The sequence below is a fragment of the Dendrobium catenatum genome, unplaced genomic scaffold, assembly GCF_001605985.2.
Source record: "Dendrobium catenatum unplaced genomic scaffold, ASM160598v2 fragScaff_scaffold_1417, whole genome shotgun sequence".
In the NCBI taxonomy this organism is placed as follows: domain Eukaryota; kingdom Viridiplantae; phylum Streptophyta; class Magnoliopsida; order Asparagales; family Orchidaceae; genus Dendrobium; species Dendrobium catenatum.
In genome coordinates, this window is record NW_021319879.1 from 263,553 (window position 1) to 280,472 (window position 16,920).

Here is a 16,920-nt window from a genome sequence, read left to right on the forward strand (position 1 = left end):
GCCGCTCGCGCTGCCGCCGCGCGCTGCCGCCGTGGCGGTTCCGGGTCGTGTCGGGTCAACCCGGCAACCCGCCGGGTCGGGTCCGGGTTCGGATTTTCGACCCGTTTCTCTACCCGGGCCTGGTTAGGGTTGACCCGTTTTCCACCCGGGTCAGTTCGGGTTCGACCCGAACCCGACCCGTGACCCGAAATTGACACCCCTAGTAAGAAATATCTCCACCAACTTTCCTAACATGTGATGCATATTCAATACTCAATATTTAATCATATTTTGTTTAAATAATACACCATTAATCCTTCTTTAATTAACCTAAATCAGAGCTTAATCACACACGATTATACAAAAAATACTTTATTAGCACTAAGTACGAGCCCTTATTGCACTGTAAATGAAATCAAAGAATGTTTCGAAGAACTTCAAATATTATATAGAACGGCTAAATTTTCTGACTGTAACGGCGTCTGCACTCTGCACCCAAAAGGCCAAAACAAAAGTGTTCAACGCCCAATCTCCGGCAAAATTAACGGCTCAAATTAACGCCTGCGAGGCCGCTCAACTCCTCTCCAGCTTTATAATTTTATTTACTACATTTTTCTTACTGTTATTTATTGAATTAAAAAAAGTACAGTGTAATATTAATTTTTTATTTGAAATAATTTTCTTATTATTTTATTTTTACTATTCAAATTTCTATTTGACTAATATTTTTTCGTTGGTCTGAAAAAATTCTTTTGAAATGCTGATGTGGCTTCATTTGGGACAATTTTTTTACAGCTTTTAAAAAATTTTTTTATTCAAAATTTAAAAATTTTAAATTAAAAAGTTGCTTTAAAAAACAATAAGAAAATCATCCCAAAAGAAGTTGTAAAAATTAAATTTTAAAAGTTTATTTAAAAAAAGTCATTTTTTTCAAAATAAATTTATAATTATCTTTATAAAAAATTACGATCATCTCAAATATATTTTTAGATGATAATTTTTTTTTTAAATTTATTTGATAATTATATATATATTGGGAAAAGAGAAAAATATGAATATAATTAATTATATATAGGGAAAAGAGAAAAATATGACTATATAATTTGGCTAATTTGGCTGAATATAATGGAGTCAATTTTTTGTTTTGAAAAAAATATGTAATGATATTTGATGCAAATTATATCAAGATAAATTTAAAATTTCTTAAATTTATTTTAAAATTAGCATATCATAATTTTTAATATACAGCATTAATTTTAAAAAAATAAATTTAAAATTTTAAGTATTATCAAATAAATTGTATTAAAATAAGTAATAACTTAAGCGTTTTATAACATCATTGCTAGAACGACAAAATATAAGCCATATTAACAGGATATTTAAATATTTTTTTTTCGGCACGAAGGCGCGCAGAACAGAACCAGTTAGAGCTTGAGGGAGACGAATGAAGACAGGCCAAGCCAACCCAGCCACACGTGCTCTTTTCTACCTCTCTCTATCTCTCTCTCCTCTTTCAGCCTTTCTTCCCTTTCCAAAGCTCCTAAAATAATCCCCTTCTCTCTCTCTCTCTCTCTCTTTGTCTCTCTCTTCCTCTGTAAAGCTCGAGGTTGAATATCATAGAGCGAAGTTTTGGGAGAAGGAAAAGCAGAAAGCTAAGAATCGCCATCTCTCCATCTCTCTCTTCTCTTTCTTTTCGCCTAAAAAGAAGGGATTTTGATATTATCTTGGGCCCTGCCACTCACTTCTCTGTTTCTTCTCCTACTGTGCTCACAAAGCTGCTTCTACAGCAGCACCTTACTGTTTCCTCTTTAGAGAGAAATCTTCTGGTCTCATTCACCGCTCTTGTTTCTTTCACGTTTTTTCTTTTGTTTCTTCGTCCTTCCACTCTTTCATGAAAGCTATTTGACGATTGTTTTTGTTAACAATGGCTGAGAAATCTGGACGCAGAGCTCCATTTGATAGAGGAGTTGAGCAGGTTTGAACTTCTTTGTTCTCTTGGTTTGTTTTAATGGATTTTGTTTTGGTTTTATGGTCGGGTTCGTTGTTTTTTCTTTAGTTAGATTAGATCTTTAAGGTTATGAATGCCAAATTATATTGATTTCATAAATTTTTTTTAAAAATTTGAAATTAAAATATTATGTTCTACTACTTGTTTCTTGCTTCACTAATGGGTTATAGTTTGCTAGTTTTGGTAAAAGACAAGTTTTTGGTATTTACTTTTTGTCGTTTGGCATGTTTTATAATTTCCACCGCTCTGTTATTTGTTTTCTTCTTCTTTCCTGAACTTTTTTTTTCAAGTGCAGTAAAAAATCTTTTTTTAAAAAAAAAAATTTAAAGACTGATCTTACTTACTTCAGTGTTTTGATTTGTTTTGCTTATTTTTGTTTTCATTTGGTTGTTTTTGATCATTTTTCTAAAGGTACAGAAGATTTTAGTTTAAAATCACAATTGATTTCTTACAAATAACTGAATGATGAATTCTTCATTTTTTAAAAAAAATATATAAAATAAAATAAAATATATTTGCTTCATTTTCTTAAAAATAACATCAAAATTGTATTTTTACAATTGGATTATCGGTGCTGCATGTAATTTCTTTATTCTTCACTTGCTTCCTTCTAATGGGGTTCAAATTTGTCACTTATGATAAATTTCCAGTTTTTGGTATTTAATTTTTGTCCTTAGACATTTTTTATAGTTTCTACAGCTCTATTCTTTGTGCTATGAATTTTATTTGAATTTTTTTTGGTTCAGTATATACTGATGAAAATTATATCAGAATGCATTTAAAAGCCATTAGATTTACCTTAAAATTAATGATGCAAATAAAGAGTTTATATTGCACTAATCTTAAGTCAAATCCAATAGCTTTTAATACTATCAAATATTTTTTAAGACCGTTCAATACAAATTGTATTAGGAAACAAGCTAATTTATTCCTTCAATTTTTTGCAAAGGCTATTGTTGCTCTGAAAAAGGGTGCCCATCTTCTGAGATGTGGAAGAAGAGGAAAGCCCAAGTTCTGCCCTTTCAGACTCTCTACTGTAAGTTTCATCTTTACAGTTAAGATCCACAATTTGAGCACATGATATAGGCTTACAATTTTCTTCATGTTTTCTAAAGTATTTTCTTAGTGCAACATTTTTTTTTAAGTTGCAAAGAAGCAGCGACCAAAAGCCATTCAAAATGAAGCCTTATTTTGATTGAGTTATGTTTGCTCTTATTTGATTTTTACGAAGAAATTTTCATTAAACAACTCCATCGACATTTAGGCTTAGTTTGGGAAGGCTTTCTTACTGTTTTTTAAAGCAACTTTTTAGTAAAAAATTAAATTTTTTGTACTAGAAAGCAGCTTTATGAAGCAATAAGAAAACTGTCCCAAACTAAGCTTTGCTATTTTCAAACTTATGACTTGATTATTCACTCTGCTGGAAAAAAAAATAATGATATTTATAAATAAGAATTAGAGATAAGTTTGTATAGCATAATGCACATGGAAGAATCATGAAGGGTATGGGGGCAACTCAACAAAATCTTTAATGAATTCAATGCTTTGATGCAAATAGTATTTTCCATGTGATAGTTCATTAGATATTAAAAGAAATTGCATAATGATATCTTTGCATCAGATGAAGTTCAAAACTCTTGGATTTACATTCAAATTAATACTACACATGATAATTTGCATTAGAACTAACTTAACAGCTCTTGGATATGCAATAAGATTAGTAAAGCCCTTAAATATTATATGTAGCACTAATTTCGGTGCAAATCCAAGGGCTAAGAGCTATTAAAGTTTCATTTGGGACGGCTTTCTAACTGCTTCTTAAAGCAGTTTTCTAATACAAAAAATTAAATTTTTATACTAAAAAATTGCTTTAAAAAGCGGTAAGAAAGCTATTCCAAACAAAGCCTAAGTCTGTCTTGATGCAAGAAGTAATATTTTTGATTAAACTGTCTTTTAATATTCTTCTTTGTCTTTAGGATGAGAAGTCTCTGATTTGGTATTCTGGTGAAAAGGAAAAATGCTTGAAGCTAAGTTCTGTGTCAAAGATCAATTTTGGACAGAAAACTGTATGTATGCATAAGCAGGAAGTCTTGTTCGAATTTTTTTCTTTAAATTCATGTAATATAATTGGAGAGTGATTTCTGGCAGGCTAATTTTCGTAGGCACCTGCAACCAGAAAAAGAGTCTCAATCCTTCTCACTTCTTTACCAAAATGGAGAAAGATCGCTAGATTTGGTACTCTTCCTTAATGTATAAATTTTTCTTTTATATGCACCAATGGTCTAGCTTAACTTCTTTTGAATTTTTTCCCGTTTTGGTTGAATTTTGAATTAGATTTGCAAAGATAAGGAGCAGGCTGAGTGCTGGCTATTAGGCTTGACAGCATTGTTGCCCATTTATAATCATCCTAGACCTCTGGCTTTCCTGCCAACCGGGCGATCGGCACACAGTTGCCTGAACAGTCCAGTTAGCCATTTATCAGCAAAGTATACTTTAAAAGTCGTTCATGATTCCTCTGGAATCCCACAGGTTCATTACATATAAATTGTTTGTATTATCATTATTTTGCTTGTTTTCCATATTGACATTCTGATATTTCATGTGAAGGTCTGCAGTGTATATGGAAGCCCGCCAAGGAAACTATTAGAGAGATATGTTTCAGATAACTTCTTAGATACATCTGATTTATTTTATTCATTAAGGAAGAGGACCTTATCAGATGTGCAGGACTTGATGGATGAAAAGCTTCCTTTTTTAACTCATAAAAGTACAAAAGATAGTTATCAAATGAAGGAACATATAATGAGTTCTAGTACTAAAACAAGTCCACCTGATAAGGGTGATTGTTTAAAGGATGTTTTCATGTGGGGTGAAGGAGTTGGAGTGTTTTTTGGTGAAAAGTCAAATGCTTTTGAGACCAATGGCATCAAGGTTGATGTTTTGCTGCCCAAATTGTTGGAATCCACACGAGTTTTCGATTTGCAGAGCATTTCTTGTGGAGAAAAGCATGTTGGATTTGTCACCAAAGAAGGAGAGGTCTTTTGTTGGGGCGAAGGAAATGGCGGAAAATTAGGACATAAGGTCAATTTGGATGTGACACATCCCAAAATTGTTGAATCATTAAGCGGCATTTTTGTACAAACAATAGCTTGCGGTTCTAAGCAAACTTGTGCGGTTACGCGGTCTGGTGAACTATATGTATGGGGTAATAGTTGTGTTTGTGAAGGGGGTAATAGAAGCCATTGGATACCTTATCGACTATCGAATTGTCTCATTGGTATTAAGATACTGAAAGTTGCATGTGGAGAGTGGCATACCGCCATTGTTTCAAGTTTTGGCCAGTTATTCACATATGGAGAAGGAACATTTGGAGCACTTGGTCATGGAAATCAACATAGCTCCTCTCAGCCAAAAGAAGTCGAATTTCTTAAAAATTTGCGAGTCAAATCAGTTGCTTGTGGACCATGGCACACCGCCGCCATTGTTGAGGTCATGGTTAGCCGATTCAAGAGCAATACATCGAGTGGAAAGCTGTTTACTTGGGGAGATAGTGATAAAGGGAGACTTGGTCATGCTGATAAAGAAAGAAAACTTGTTCCAACTTGTATTGCTTCACTTGTGGACTGTGACTTTGTTCAAGTTTCTTGTGGTAGAACACTAACAGTTGCATTAACCGTCACCGGCTTAGTAATTACCATGGGAAGTGCCATGAACGGGCAGTTGGGCAATCCTCGAGCTGAAGATACAACAATCGCGACAGTTGAAGGATTTCTTAAGAATGAGTTTGTTAAGGATCTTTCATCTGGTTCATCTCATGTGGCCGTTTTGACAACAAAAGGAAATGTTTACACTTGGGGTAAGGGGGACAATGGAAGGCTTGGATTAGGTGATACTAAAGATAGAGACTCCCCAGCTTTAGTAGAAGCATTGCAAGATAGAAACGTTCAAAATGTAGTGTGTGGATTCAATTTCACTGCTGCGGTTTGTTTGCACAAATCTCTCTCAAGCAAAGATCAGCTATTGTGCACTGGCTGTCGAATGGCTTTTGGTTTTACTCGAAAGAAGCACAATTGCTATCATTGTGGATCAGTATTCTGCCATTCATGCAGTAGTAAGAAAGCTTTGAATGCTTCTTTGGCGCCAAATAAAACTCGGAGATTTCGTGTTTGTGATCTGTGTTATACTCGACTTGAAAAGCTTGCATCTTCCAGAATGATCAATGAAGCAGCCAGTCCAAGGCAGTTTTCGATGATAGGGAAGGGACTTTCTGATTTGAGATTAAACAGAGAGGAGTCACTATCTTTTCTTCCAAAAATATTCACTCCAAAATCAACTGTTCATGACGAATCAATGTTTCTTGATGGAAAGAGTATATCAACGCAAAGTGCTGACCAGCAAAATAAAGATCAATTCTTGTCTGGTGGAGCTCAAAGATGGGGGCAAGTGCCGTGCCCGCCTCGATTCAAGAAGGGCGTGAGAAACGAGTTTGTGATGTTTAAATCGAAATCCAAAGAACAAGTTTCAAATTATGCAAATATTAATACTCGAAATCGTTCAAAATCTATGCTTCCTAAAGCTACCAGCTTAAAACAAGATTTGACAGTAATAGACAAGTTTCTTGCAGAAGAATTGCAACAGCTGCAAGAGAAGGTTAAATTTCCATATATTAATGGCATTCTTGCTTTAACATGATTGCTTGAAAATTATTTAAAACTTTGCATTTTGTATATTCTTTTGTCTTCTTAATATCAATTCCTAACTAAACTATCTCATAACAAAATATTGACTTTAATATGTTATACATTAAGAAAAAGAGGTTCAAAGTTCTGAATTATAGTAAAAATGGCCTTCAGAAATGAGGATGCAGAGAATGTTTTGTTAACTTATCTAGAGATGTTATTATGTCAAAAGCTAGCAACTTTCAATTGCAAACAATCCATATTGTTTGTTTCAACAGAATCAATCCTTTGAGATTCCATTCAAATATCATGAAATAGATGATTGTTCTTTGTATTTGTTTTAATTTTTCCCCACTTGAATACATTCGTGTATTATATGGAGGACAAAAATTCTAAGTTCTTCAAAATTGGTTCTTGCAGGCTATATCACTAACACAACAATGCCAAAGTAAAAGTTTGAAACTTCAGCAGTATAAACGCAGAATTGAAGAAACCTGTTTGGTAGCAAGTGAAGAAGCTGCAAAATGCAAAGCCGCGAAGAATCTTATCAAAGTTCTACGAACACAGGTGCGCATAACCAATTTTTCATGATACTGTATTAAATCATTTCATACATGAAATATTCACCCATGTAAAAATTTCTAATGTCTCTCATCTCGATGAACAGATTGTTCTATTGCTTCTTGATCCATGAAATAGTTCAAAAGTCCTTAGTTATTTTCTACCACATTGCAAGTTATTTTCTACCACATTTAAATTTGTGATAGGAAATAATTGAATATTTCAAATAAGCCCTAACAAGAATAGTGAAAAACAGCAAGAGAAACACACAAATCTGGTGAAAAATTCTTCAAATTGTAATTGGATTGCAAAAAGAGAACTAACGGAAACAACCTATGTTGCACCGATACGGATACAACGACACGGATACGACACGATACGGATACGGGACACTCCAATTCTTAAAAATACAAGATACGGATACGGCACGGATACGACATTATAATATATAAATCATACATAAAAATTAAGAAAATAATCAAAGTGTAATATTTGAAATGACAAAAAAAAAATAAATTGAAAGCAACATTATTTGTAACATTTTATCTTATAATATCAAAATAAAAATAAGCATTAAATATTTAAATGTCTAGTACAACAATAAAAATAAAAATATAAATTGTCCAGCACATGAAGTTTCAATTATTCAATAGAAGGAATGATAGTATTAGCTTCTTTAGTGGTTTGTCTTTGAATTTCTATATCATCTTCAATAAATATCATAGCTTCCAATTCAGGCTCATCAAGTGAAAGATTAGCAATTTCTAATATTCCCACATCCTTAAGAGATTCAAATCCATCTTCAGCAACATCCCACATCTTATTGTCTCCTTCCATATAAGTTGGAGTTTTCCTTGAGAGAAGCCGAAGGTTTGTATGCATATAAATTAAATCTTCAACCTGTTGTAAAGTAATTTTATTTCTCTTCATTGATTGGATGAACGAGTATGTGCTCCAATTTCTTTCACAACAAGATGAGTAAGAAACTTGGCTAGGCAATTTTTTGACGATTGTTTGAAATAGAGGTGCTGAAGTACTCATGTAAATTAAATGCTTTCTCTAAAGCATTATCTACAACATGTTTTCTTCTTTTTGGCTCAAATCCTTCCATCCGAAAAGGTCCTTTATTTACAGTGTTGTCATCAGTTCTAATTAAAGAAGATGATGAAGGATATGAAGCATGAGTGCTTGAAAGTGGAATATATTTTGGAAGATCTTTTTTACTCCTTTGCTTAGCTTCACTAATTTTCCTTTGTAATTCAGTCATTTGTGATGAACTTATCTTCGGGCATCCTTTAAAGTTTTCTCTACATTCTTGGTACCGCTCGGTATTGCTTGGTACCCCTCTGTACCGAGCAGTACCGAGCGGTACCGAGTTCCGGTACCAAGCCTACGATTAAGAAAATGAACCTTCAATGCTCACGTCGCCTTCACTGTTCGTGTTCTCCGTCGATGAAAGATCATGTCGACTTTAATGCTCGCGTCGTCAAGCCTCTTTGTCGACGAAGGATGATCCTATCCGCTTCTATGCTCGCGTCGTCGAGCCGCTCCTTCGAATATAATGAAGAAGACGAACACCTGTGCCGAAACGAAAAACCTAGCTCGCCGAAATGTTTAAGCCGCATAAATGAATAGAGATATCAAGAGGGAAGTGGATAGCCGAAATGAATAGGGCAAATTGAGGCTTTTTTTGTTTTTTAATAGGCCGGTCAAATTTAAATAATATTTTAATTGGACACGGCAAAGCCGTATTTGAGGCGTATCGATATCCGATACAACATGCCTCGTAAATAGGCGTATCCGTTCAACATAGGAAACAACGAAACAATGATACAATTGATCCTCAATTCTAGAGGAGATCGTCTCTCCCAATCTCTAGATGAATCTAGAGCCCAAGATATCAAGAAGAACCCTCACAAGAAAACAATAATCAAACATAATCCTAACCCTAATCTCCCTCTCATACTTAAGAAATACAATTAAAACAATAAAAAAAAGATCAAAAGGCCCTTGCCGCCCCCTCCTTTGACTCCAATTTTGAATTTGAAATCAAGTGGATCGCACCCCTTCTCTCTCTCTCCCTCTTGCCACCGCCCCCTCCTATAGACTTGAACCGGCCCCTTCTAAGGGGCCGGCTGGAACGGTCCACTAGGGACCGGTCTAACAATTTGTTGATCTCCTATATGTTAGAACTAATAGAAACCTGGAAACAAAGCATCATATCCAGTTTGGAACTCCAGAAAAAGATATGGACAATAATGTCTGTCATGACCTCTTAAAAACCTATGAGAAAGGTTTGAATCAATCAAGTAATCAAAATATTTAGAGAGTACATAATGGAAAAATAAATGCACAAATTGTTATAATTTAATTAAATGGATAGGAAATGGGAAGGCTTCACACTTACAATGACTGTTCACATAAGATCCAGTTGCTTATTGTTGGCAACTTTTGTAATCACGTACATTAATCAACTTTGATTTTTTTTTTTATAATTAAGATACTTATTTCAGATATTCTTATTTGCTATAGGTGAATGTGCTATCGGAGAAAATTATTATAGCAGAAGGGCCAGAGAAAGAAACAAGATCCGTAGTTGATGATAAATTGACGGGGACTCTCAGTAGTAAAAACTCCAATCCAGAAGTTAAAAAGGTGACGAGTGAAAGCACTCAAGTTCCAAACAATGGGATAAGTACAGATTACAATGCACATTCAGCAGTGTCAGAAGCAAGAAAATGTTCTTCAAATTCTTCAAAAGATGAATGGGTGGAACATTATGGGCAGGGAGTCTACATTTCATTTGCCATTTTACCAAATGGACAGAAAGGTCTAAAACGTGTAAGATTCAGGTGAGTTATTGATTTGGGTTTTGAATCTGCTGTGAATCTTAATGAAAGCACTGCATCAGAAGTTGTAGTAAAGATGTTTTAGGAAGAAGTTTCAGTTTTTTTTACATATTGTTCTAGGAATCCAACATTGTTATCAACGGTTAGCACCTAAAACAACCAATTCAACATATTTAAAAGTTATGTAAATTATAATCTGAACTCCAAAACAATAGAAAGCTTAAAAGCGATTGAGATCTATAATACAAATGACGCACCTTTTTATGAATTAAAAGTTTCTAACTGTCAGGCTTCCCAACCGAGCATTCATGTTAGAAGAGATTGATGGCCTTTGCTTCAGATGAAGAGTTCATCGAACAATTGGACGCTCAAAGCTTCAGAAACATTCCAGATCCGGGAGTCCTCTAACGGGTCTTGGGGACCTTGCCCCTCCTTGGTTTTTTCCCATGCACCTGCTTGATTTTCCTCCATTGGCTAACTCTCTAACTGACTGACGAACTGAGAATCTATCCTTGGCGCGTTTCCACCTTTTCACCACCCTATTGTTGGCTCGTCGGAGTCCCTCGTCATTTCCACTCCTTTTCATTCCCCGGCTTCGTCATCCAGTCAGCTCTCACTTCTTTTGCTGTTGATCCTTCCTGCCAACGTGGCCGCATCCAATACCTCTTTATCTGCTTCTACCTCTGTCTCCAAACCCAAACGCAGCTCTCCGCGGTTTCTCGGAAGCCGGCCTTTTTCGGCTGGGGAAGGAAGAAGGCAGTGCCGTTGCGGTCCGAGGGCGACGATAATAAGAAGGTTGCGAGAGTGTCACCGGGGATAGAAGTTGACAGCTAAATCATTCCAAAAGAAACCACCATCTAATGCCCTTCGGGCATAGAAGTTGACAGCTTTATTACTGTCTCCTGGTATACACAAAAAGAATCTTATGGAACATCTTCATCCAGTTAAAATGTTCCCCATCCTGCGGTCAAGCCTTCCAATCATCCCTCTTGCTACAATTCTGCATGTAGTGAATAACACTAGTAGACCTGCCGAACCTGACCCGAAAATTTCGTGGTTGGGTTGACCCGAACCAGAAGCGGGTCGGGTTCGGGTCCGGAAAATCTATCCGTTTGAAAAATAGGGTTGGTTCGGGTTGACCCGGAAACCCGGGAATGACCTGAATCGACCCGAAATAACATAAACCCGACTACCGGCCCCGCGTCAGCCCCGCGCCGCGCAGTCGAGCGAGCACCGTGTTGCCCGCCACCTCGCTGCCGCGCAGTCGAGCTCGCCTCGCCCCGCGTCGTGCAGTCGACCGCCTGCCCGCCTGTCCGCCTGCCTCGTTGCCGCGGGCCCATGCGCGATTGCTGCCCAGTGCCCGCGTCGTTCACTCGAGTGGTCGAGCTGTCTAGCGCGCCCTGCGTGACTGCGTCTCTCACTCGTGCCCACGGTGCCCCGCTGCCGCGCACGATTGCGACCCGAAACTGGGGATCGTTCACTCGAGCTGCCGCGCACGACCACAACCGCGCTCTGTGTCGCTCACTCGCGACCGCGGATGAAATAAGTGGGGTCGGGTTGACCCGGTTCGGGTCCAGAAAATCGACCCGTTTGCAAAAATGGGTCGGGTAGACCCGAACCCGAATAGTGTCGGGTCAATTTCGGGTTTGACCCGAACCCTACCCGTAACCCGAAATTGGCACCCCTAAACACTAGCATTGTCCCCTTCTATAATGAGCCTGTTAACCTCATACATATTTGTTGAAATAACCTTATTGATGTATTGTATGGTCAGGAGTTTCACTTGTGTGCTGTCCCAGTGACGAAAGCTCCAACCAGCAGCATCACACAACTTGCCCTGGCTGTCCTGAACAACAATCCCAATTCCAGCTGCATTATTCTGTAGTAGAGATCCATCCACGTTTATCTTTATCCTTTCGACTGCTATAAAAGTTGGCGTGTTTTGTAGGACCCCATGCTTTTTAGCATTCTTGTTTCTCCAACATTGAAATGTAGCATAGTAGTAAATGATTGCCCAGTTGTTACTGTTGTTATGACAAGTAGAAATACTATCCTTCAACTCCTGAAGGTTTAGGAACCGTGGTGTTGGGAAGCCCCACTGCCCTATCTTATCCAGCTTAAGTAAAAGCTGAGTACATTTAACCGTTACATGGTTGAGATCTTCCATTTCTTGGCAGCCGAATGGACAATTAACATCATCATGCGGGCCTCTTGTATTCGAACAATTATTACGTCCTCTGACCGGACGTAGAGCTACGTTCGGCCGCCAATAACATGTCGTCACGTGCTCTTACTCTCTACCGCGCGGCCCGACAACTTGACTCGGATCGGAACCCAAGAATACTATGTTCGCGTATTGCAAGGTATTACTCGGTATTTGCTCGGTATTGCCCGGTATTGCATGGCAATTGCATGACAGTAACGAGAAATACCGCTCTGTGAAGACCAATACCGAGCAAATGCCGAGTAATACCGAGTTGTACCGAGTTTTTCTAGAAAAACTCGGTACAACTCGGTATTACTCGGTATTTGCTTGGTATTGCTCGGTATTGGTTATTGCCAAGCAAAATCGACCAATACCTAGCAATACCGAGTAATACCGAGCAATACCTAGCAAAATCGAGACATACCGAGCCATCCTGGGTCTGTTCCGGGTCGGGTTGTCAGGGCGCGCGGTAAATAGTGAGAACGCGTGGCGCTATTCTACTGACGGCCGAACGTAGAGCTACATCCTGTAACCGGACCAAATAAAAGTTCCTTGTATTCAGCCATTGATTGGTAGGGATTAAATCATGATACACCCTCCACCAGAACAAGCTTGCCCTTGGGTGTAACTTTAGTTTATATATGTGCACAATCTGATCTTCCATGAAATCAAACTGTTTGTTATAAGCAATAGCTGCAATAGTAGAACCCCCAGCGGGTACTTGATTAGTTCTAATTTATCCTCCTATCCCTCCACCTCAATGGGAATACCACTTATTTTTTTATATCAATTCTTCCCCAAAGCAGATCTCGAGTTTTTGGGCATCCCAGTTACCCTCTATCGTGATAAATTCTGCTACTTTCAGATTTTCTATGTATTCCACATTACAAAACATTGGCCATTCACCCTAGGATCTATCAAGGATCCATATGTGATTCAGAACTTCAATGTTATTTGATGCGGACATTCAACCGTCCATGCCTATCCGAGGAGCTGAAGATCGACGGCCGTGATGGTCCTATGTTATCTTAAATTTTTATTTGTCATTTTTATTTTAATTATGCATTTTCCATTTTTACTTTTACTTAAGGGTCTAATCTTATCTAAGCTCTAGAGACATGATCGTCTTATTTTAGTTTATTTTATTTGTGAAGCCTATATATATAGACAATTGCTAGTGTAATGGTATGATGGAGTCTTAATAAAAATTTTGTTATGTACTTTAGTTCCTTGGGAGGACTTAGGTGAGATCTCTATGGGAGGGAATCGTAGTTTCTATCAGCCGCAGGATGGGTTCGGGCTCGTGGCTTGAAGTTTCTTGGTGAAGGACAACGCATCACCCATCAGCCGCAGGAAGTGTCCGAGCTCACGGTTTTATCTTTCTTTCCAGTAACTCTTGTTTTTCCTTCTCCCTTGACCGCTGGCCTTACCCCCTCCACAGCCGTCGGTCAAGCTTCCCTCTTCCCTTCTCCCACTCTCTAAGCCGAACACCACCACCGTTTCTTTCCCCCACCTCCAACCGTCGGCCACTCCACCACAACCCACCGACCAAGCGTTTTCCCCCACCCAACCCGTCGGCTACACCCTCCTCAAAAACCCCCACCACCGGCCATGTTTCCCTTACACCCCACCGCTGGCCCACCCTCGAAGTTTCCTTAATTCCAATTTCATTTCACCATCATTACTTTCCTAAATTAGCTCCTATCTTATTTGAAAAGTTTTTAAATTCAAATTCAAATAAATTTGAATTTTAAATTCTTTCCTAAATGACCTACATCTATTTTAGGAAATCCTTTAATTTTATTAAATCTGAAATTATTTCAGATTTAACTCTCCAATCTCCTATTAATGCATGGGTCCACATACATTGTATGTGGATACCTTTTCTTTTCCCTCATTAGGCCGGCCCCTCTCTCTCTCTCTCTCTCTCCTATTTTAATTATTTCCTTCCTTATTAAGGAATTTAATAAGAGGAATAATTAACCACCTATTTATCCTTCCCTCCATCTTATTTGAATTTCAAAATTTAAATCCCTTGATTAGAGGAAATCTGAAATTTAATTTCAGATTTTTAATCTTATTATCTTCCCACCCCCTTCCGTTCTCCATCACTATTACCTCTGCATACTCTCCATCTAATACAATTTCTAAGGCTGGATGTTCCATCACAAAGGATCTTCCAAGTAGCCGAATCACCCCTTTAATAAATCTGCTCCCAAAGCTGATCCCCATATTTCTTCCGTATACATTTCTGGAGAATGTTAGATGGCTTATACAAGTACTCTGGCCTGAGAGGGTGGGGATAAGAGGAACTTATTAGAGTTAGCGGAGTCCCGAATGGAAGGTTTCTCATTCGCTTTTTCCGTCCAGCAGTTTGGTGAGGTGTTCTTCATATGCATGATCAAAATGAACTTTGGCAAAGAAATACATTCTTATTTGATCAGATTTTTCTAAGATTTCTTGCATGAGTTTGAAGGGCTGGTATTGTATAATTGGAAAGGGATACTCTTTGCATTGTGTTATTGCAGCTTTTTACAAATCATTTTTCAGTTGGATACATTAAGATTTTTTAGATTCATCTTTCTGTATTGCTAGAAAACTTTTAAAGATGTTGAATTGGTTGTTTGAGCAAGCAGTTTTTTCTCACACATAAATCAAATGTGTTCATCAATCCCTCTTCAGACCCTTCATTAGTAGAAATTTCATTCATCAACTAAGCCTTCTTTTTGTAAAGATCATTTAATCAGATTTCTTTTGGTTTTGCAAACAGTCGAAAGAGATTCAACGAGAAGGAAGCAGAGAAGTGGTGGGAAGAGAACCGTTGCAGAATATTTGAAAAATACGGCATTGAGCCAATTGATACCACATTCACAAGAAAGATGACAAGCGACGCATCTATCAAATGTGATGAAAATCTTTCATCCTCTAAAGCATAGAACATAGAGAAGAGAATATTGCTGGTAAGTTTGTGAAGATCAATTTTGAAATTACAGCTAAGGAAAATTATGATTAGTGAGAAGAAATGAATGGAGCTGGATCAGGCGGCTTTGGTGAAAGCTTGAGGTGAGGTTGTTGATCATTACAGTTTTCTGTTTTGACCATAGTTCTATTCATCTCTAGAAAGTTTGATAAGGATGAGCTCTGGCTTTTCTTCTTCTTCTTCTTCTTCTTTTTTGTGTATATATTGCTTCAAGGCCATTTACCAGAGCTTTAATGTTGCAAGTGGCCTGACCTGTCTGCAACTGTACAGTATATAGATTTATAAAGCTTCCATTAAAACATCTCTCTCTCTCTCTCTCTCTCTCTCTGAAGCACAATGTCACCAAAAACTCTCATGCAGAAAATATGACTCATCATTTATTTAATATATTCATCTATTTGAGGTGGGATTAAAGTCAATGAACTCTTCAAGCAATCACTTCATCTCAAGCACAAGATTTTCATTTTTTTTTAACTTTTGTCTGTTATTTTTTTCTGCATTTAAAATTTTTTTGTAGTAAAATGCTGCTGTAGAAATTAGTAAGAAAATTATCTCAAAAGAAGTCTTAATAACATGGAGATTCGGAGTAATCGTTCTTAAAACTTTACTTGATTTTGGTAGAAACAATGAAAACTTATTGGAGGTAAAAATCGTATAAACCATTCGATCCCATCTGAACTTTCACCTCTCACACCATTTGATTGAGAGTCTGAAGTAAAGAGGGGGCTAAAGTTGGGAATGATGTACTGTTTTTTTTTTTAACTATCTTATAGCTTTGTACATTTTCATTCTCTTTACAATTTTTTTTTTAATTCAAGCAATTAAGAAATTTTAATTTAAAAATTGAGTCTTATCAACATGCATTGATTTTTTCACCACTGAGTTTTATTTGGGTCATTATATATCATGAAAAATAAAATTTCAGTGTCGCATATCCAAAATTGTTTCATAATTCATATGGATTGAATTTTTTTTTCTATTTTTGCAATGTAATTAAGTTAGAATATATGTGTCTATATTTTTCTCTCTATTTTTAAATTTCATTCCAAACATATAAGCTGGTAGGGGTGTCAATATTTGACACGACCCGAAAACCCGACCGAAAAATTTGGGTTTGGGTGAACCCAAACCCGTTGGGTCAGGGATTTCGACTTGTTTGTAAAATCGGGTAGGGTTCGGGTTGACCCGAAAGCCTGAAATCAACCTGATTTGACCAATTTTAAATTGATTAATGAGAGTTTTAGAAGATTGCTATGAAATAAATAAATGCTATTTCCAAAAATAATAAATCATGCTGCCCAAATTGAACTAAGCTTGATTTATTTTAAATTGATTGAAGTAAATCTTATCTTAATTTTATTTAGGTTTAAATAAATTGAATTAAATAAAAATATTTTAGTAAAACATAAAAAAGTGGATCGGGTTTGAGTTGGCCTGGACCTAAAGTGAGTTGGGTTCTGGTTTGAAAGATCAACCAGTTTGCAAAAACGGGTCGGGTCAAGTACAGATTCAAATTGAACTTGACCCAAAACCCATTTTTGATAGCCCTATAAGCTGGTACTCTCTCTTTCTAGTGCACTTCTTTTCACTTCCACACAACTCTATCTTAAGTCCCCAATATCCCATACAAAAGCTATCGTCATTCGAAGAAGCTCTCA

The 16,920-nt window shown here is 37.0% G+C and overlaps 1 protein-coding gene across 2 annotated transcripts; it reads left to right on the top strand.

Annotated features, from left to right (window-relative positions):
• Positions 1–1,460: 1,460 nt before the first annotated feature.
• LOC110106748 (PH, RCC1 and FYVE domains-containing protein 1) lies at positions 1,461–15,563 on the top strand. 2 transcript variants are annotated; one of them, XM_020836729.2, is made up of 9 exons: positions 1,461–1,954; positions 2,937–3,023; positions 3,964–4,053; positions 4,136–4,222; positions 4,322–4,516; positions 4,595–6,637; positions 7,087–7,233; positions 9,760–10,079; positions 15,053–15,563. In XM_020836729.2, exons 1-9 carry the CDS (start codon positions 1,904–1,906, stop codon positions 15,216–15,218), a joined length of 3,186 nt encoding a protein of 1,061 aa, XP_020692388.1. In that variant the 5' UTR covers positions 1,461–1,903; the 3' UTR covers positions 15,219–15,563. The 2 variants fall into 2 exon arrangements, with proteins under 2 accessions (XP_020692388.1, XP_028555787.1); XM_028699954.1 differs by lacking the exons at positions 1,461–1,954; positions 2,937–3,023; positions 3,964–4,053; positions 4,136–4,222 and having other exon boundaries at positions 4,230–4,516; positions 4,603–6,637.
• Positions 15,564–16,920: the final 1,357 nt, after the last annotated feature.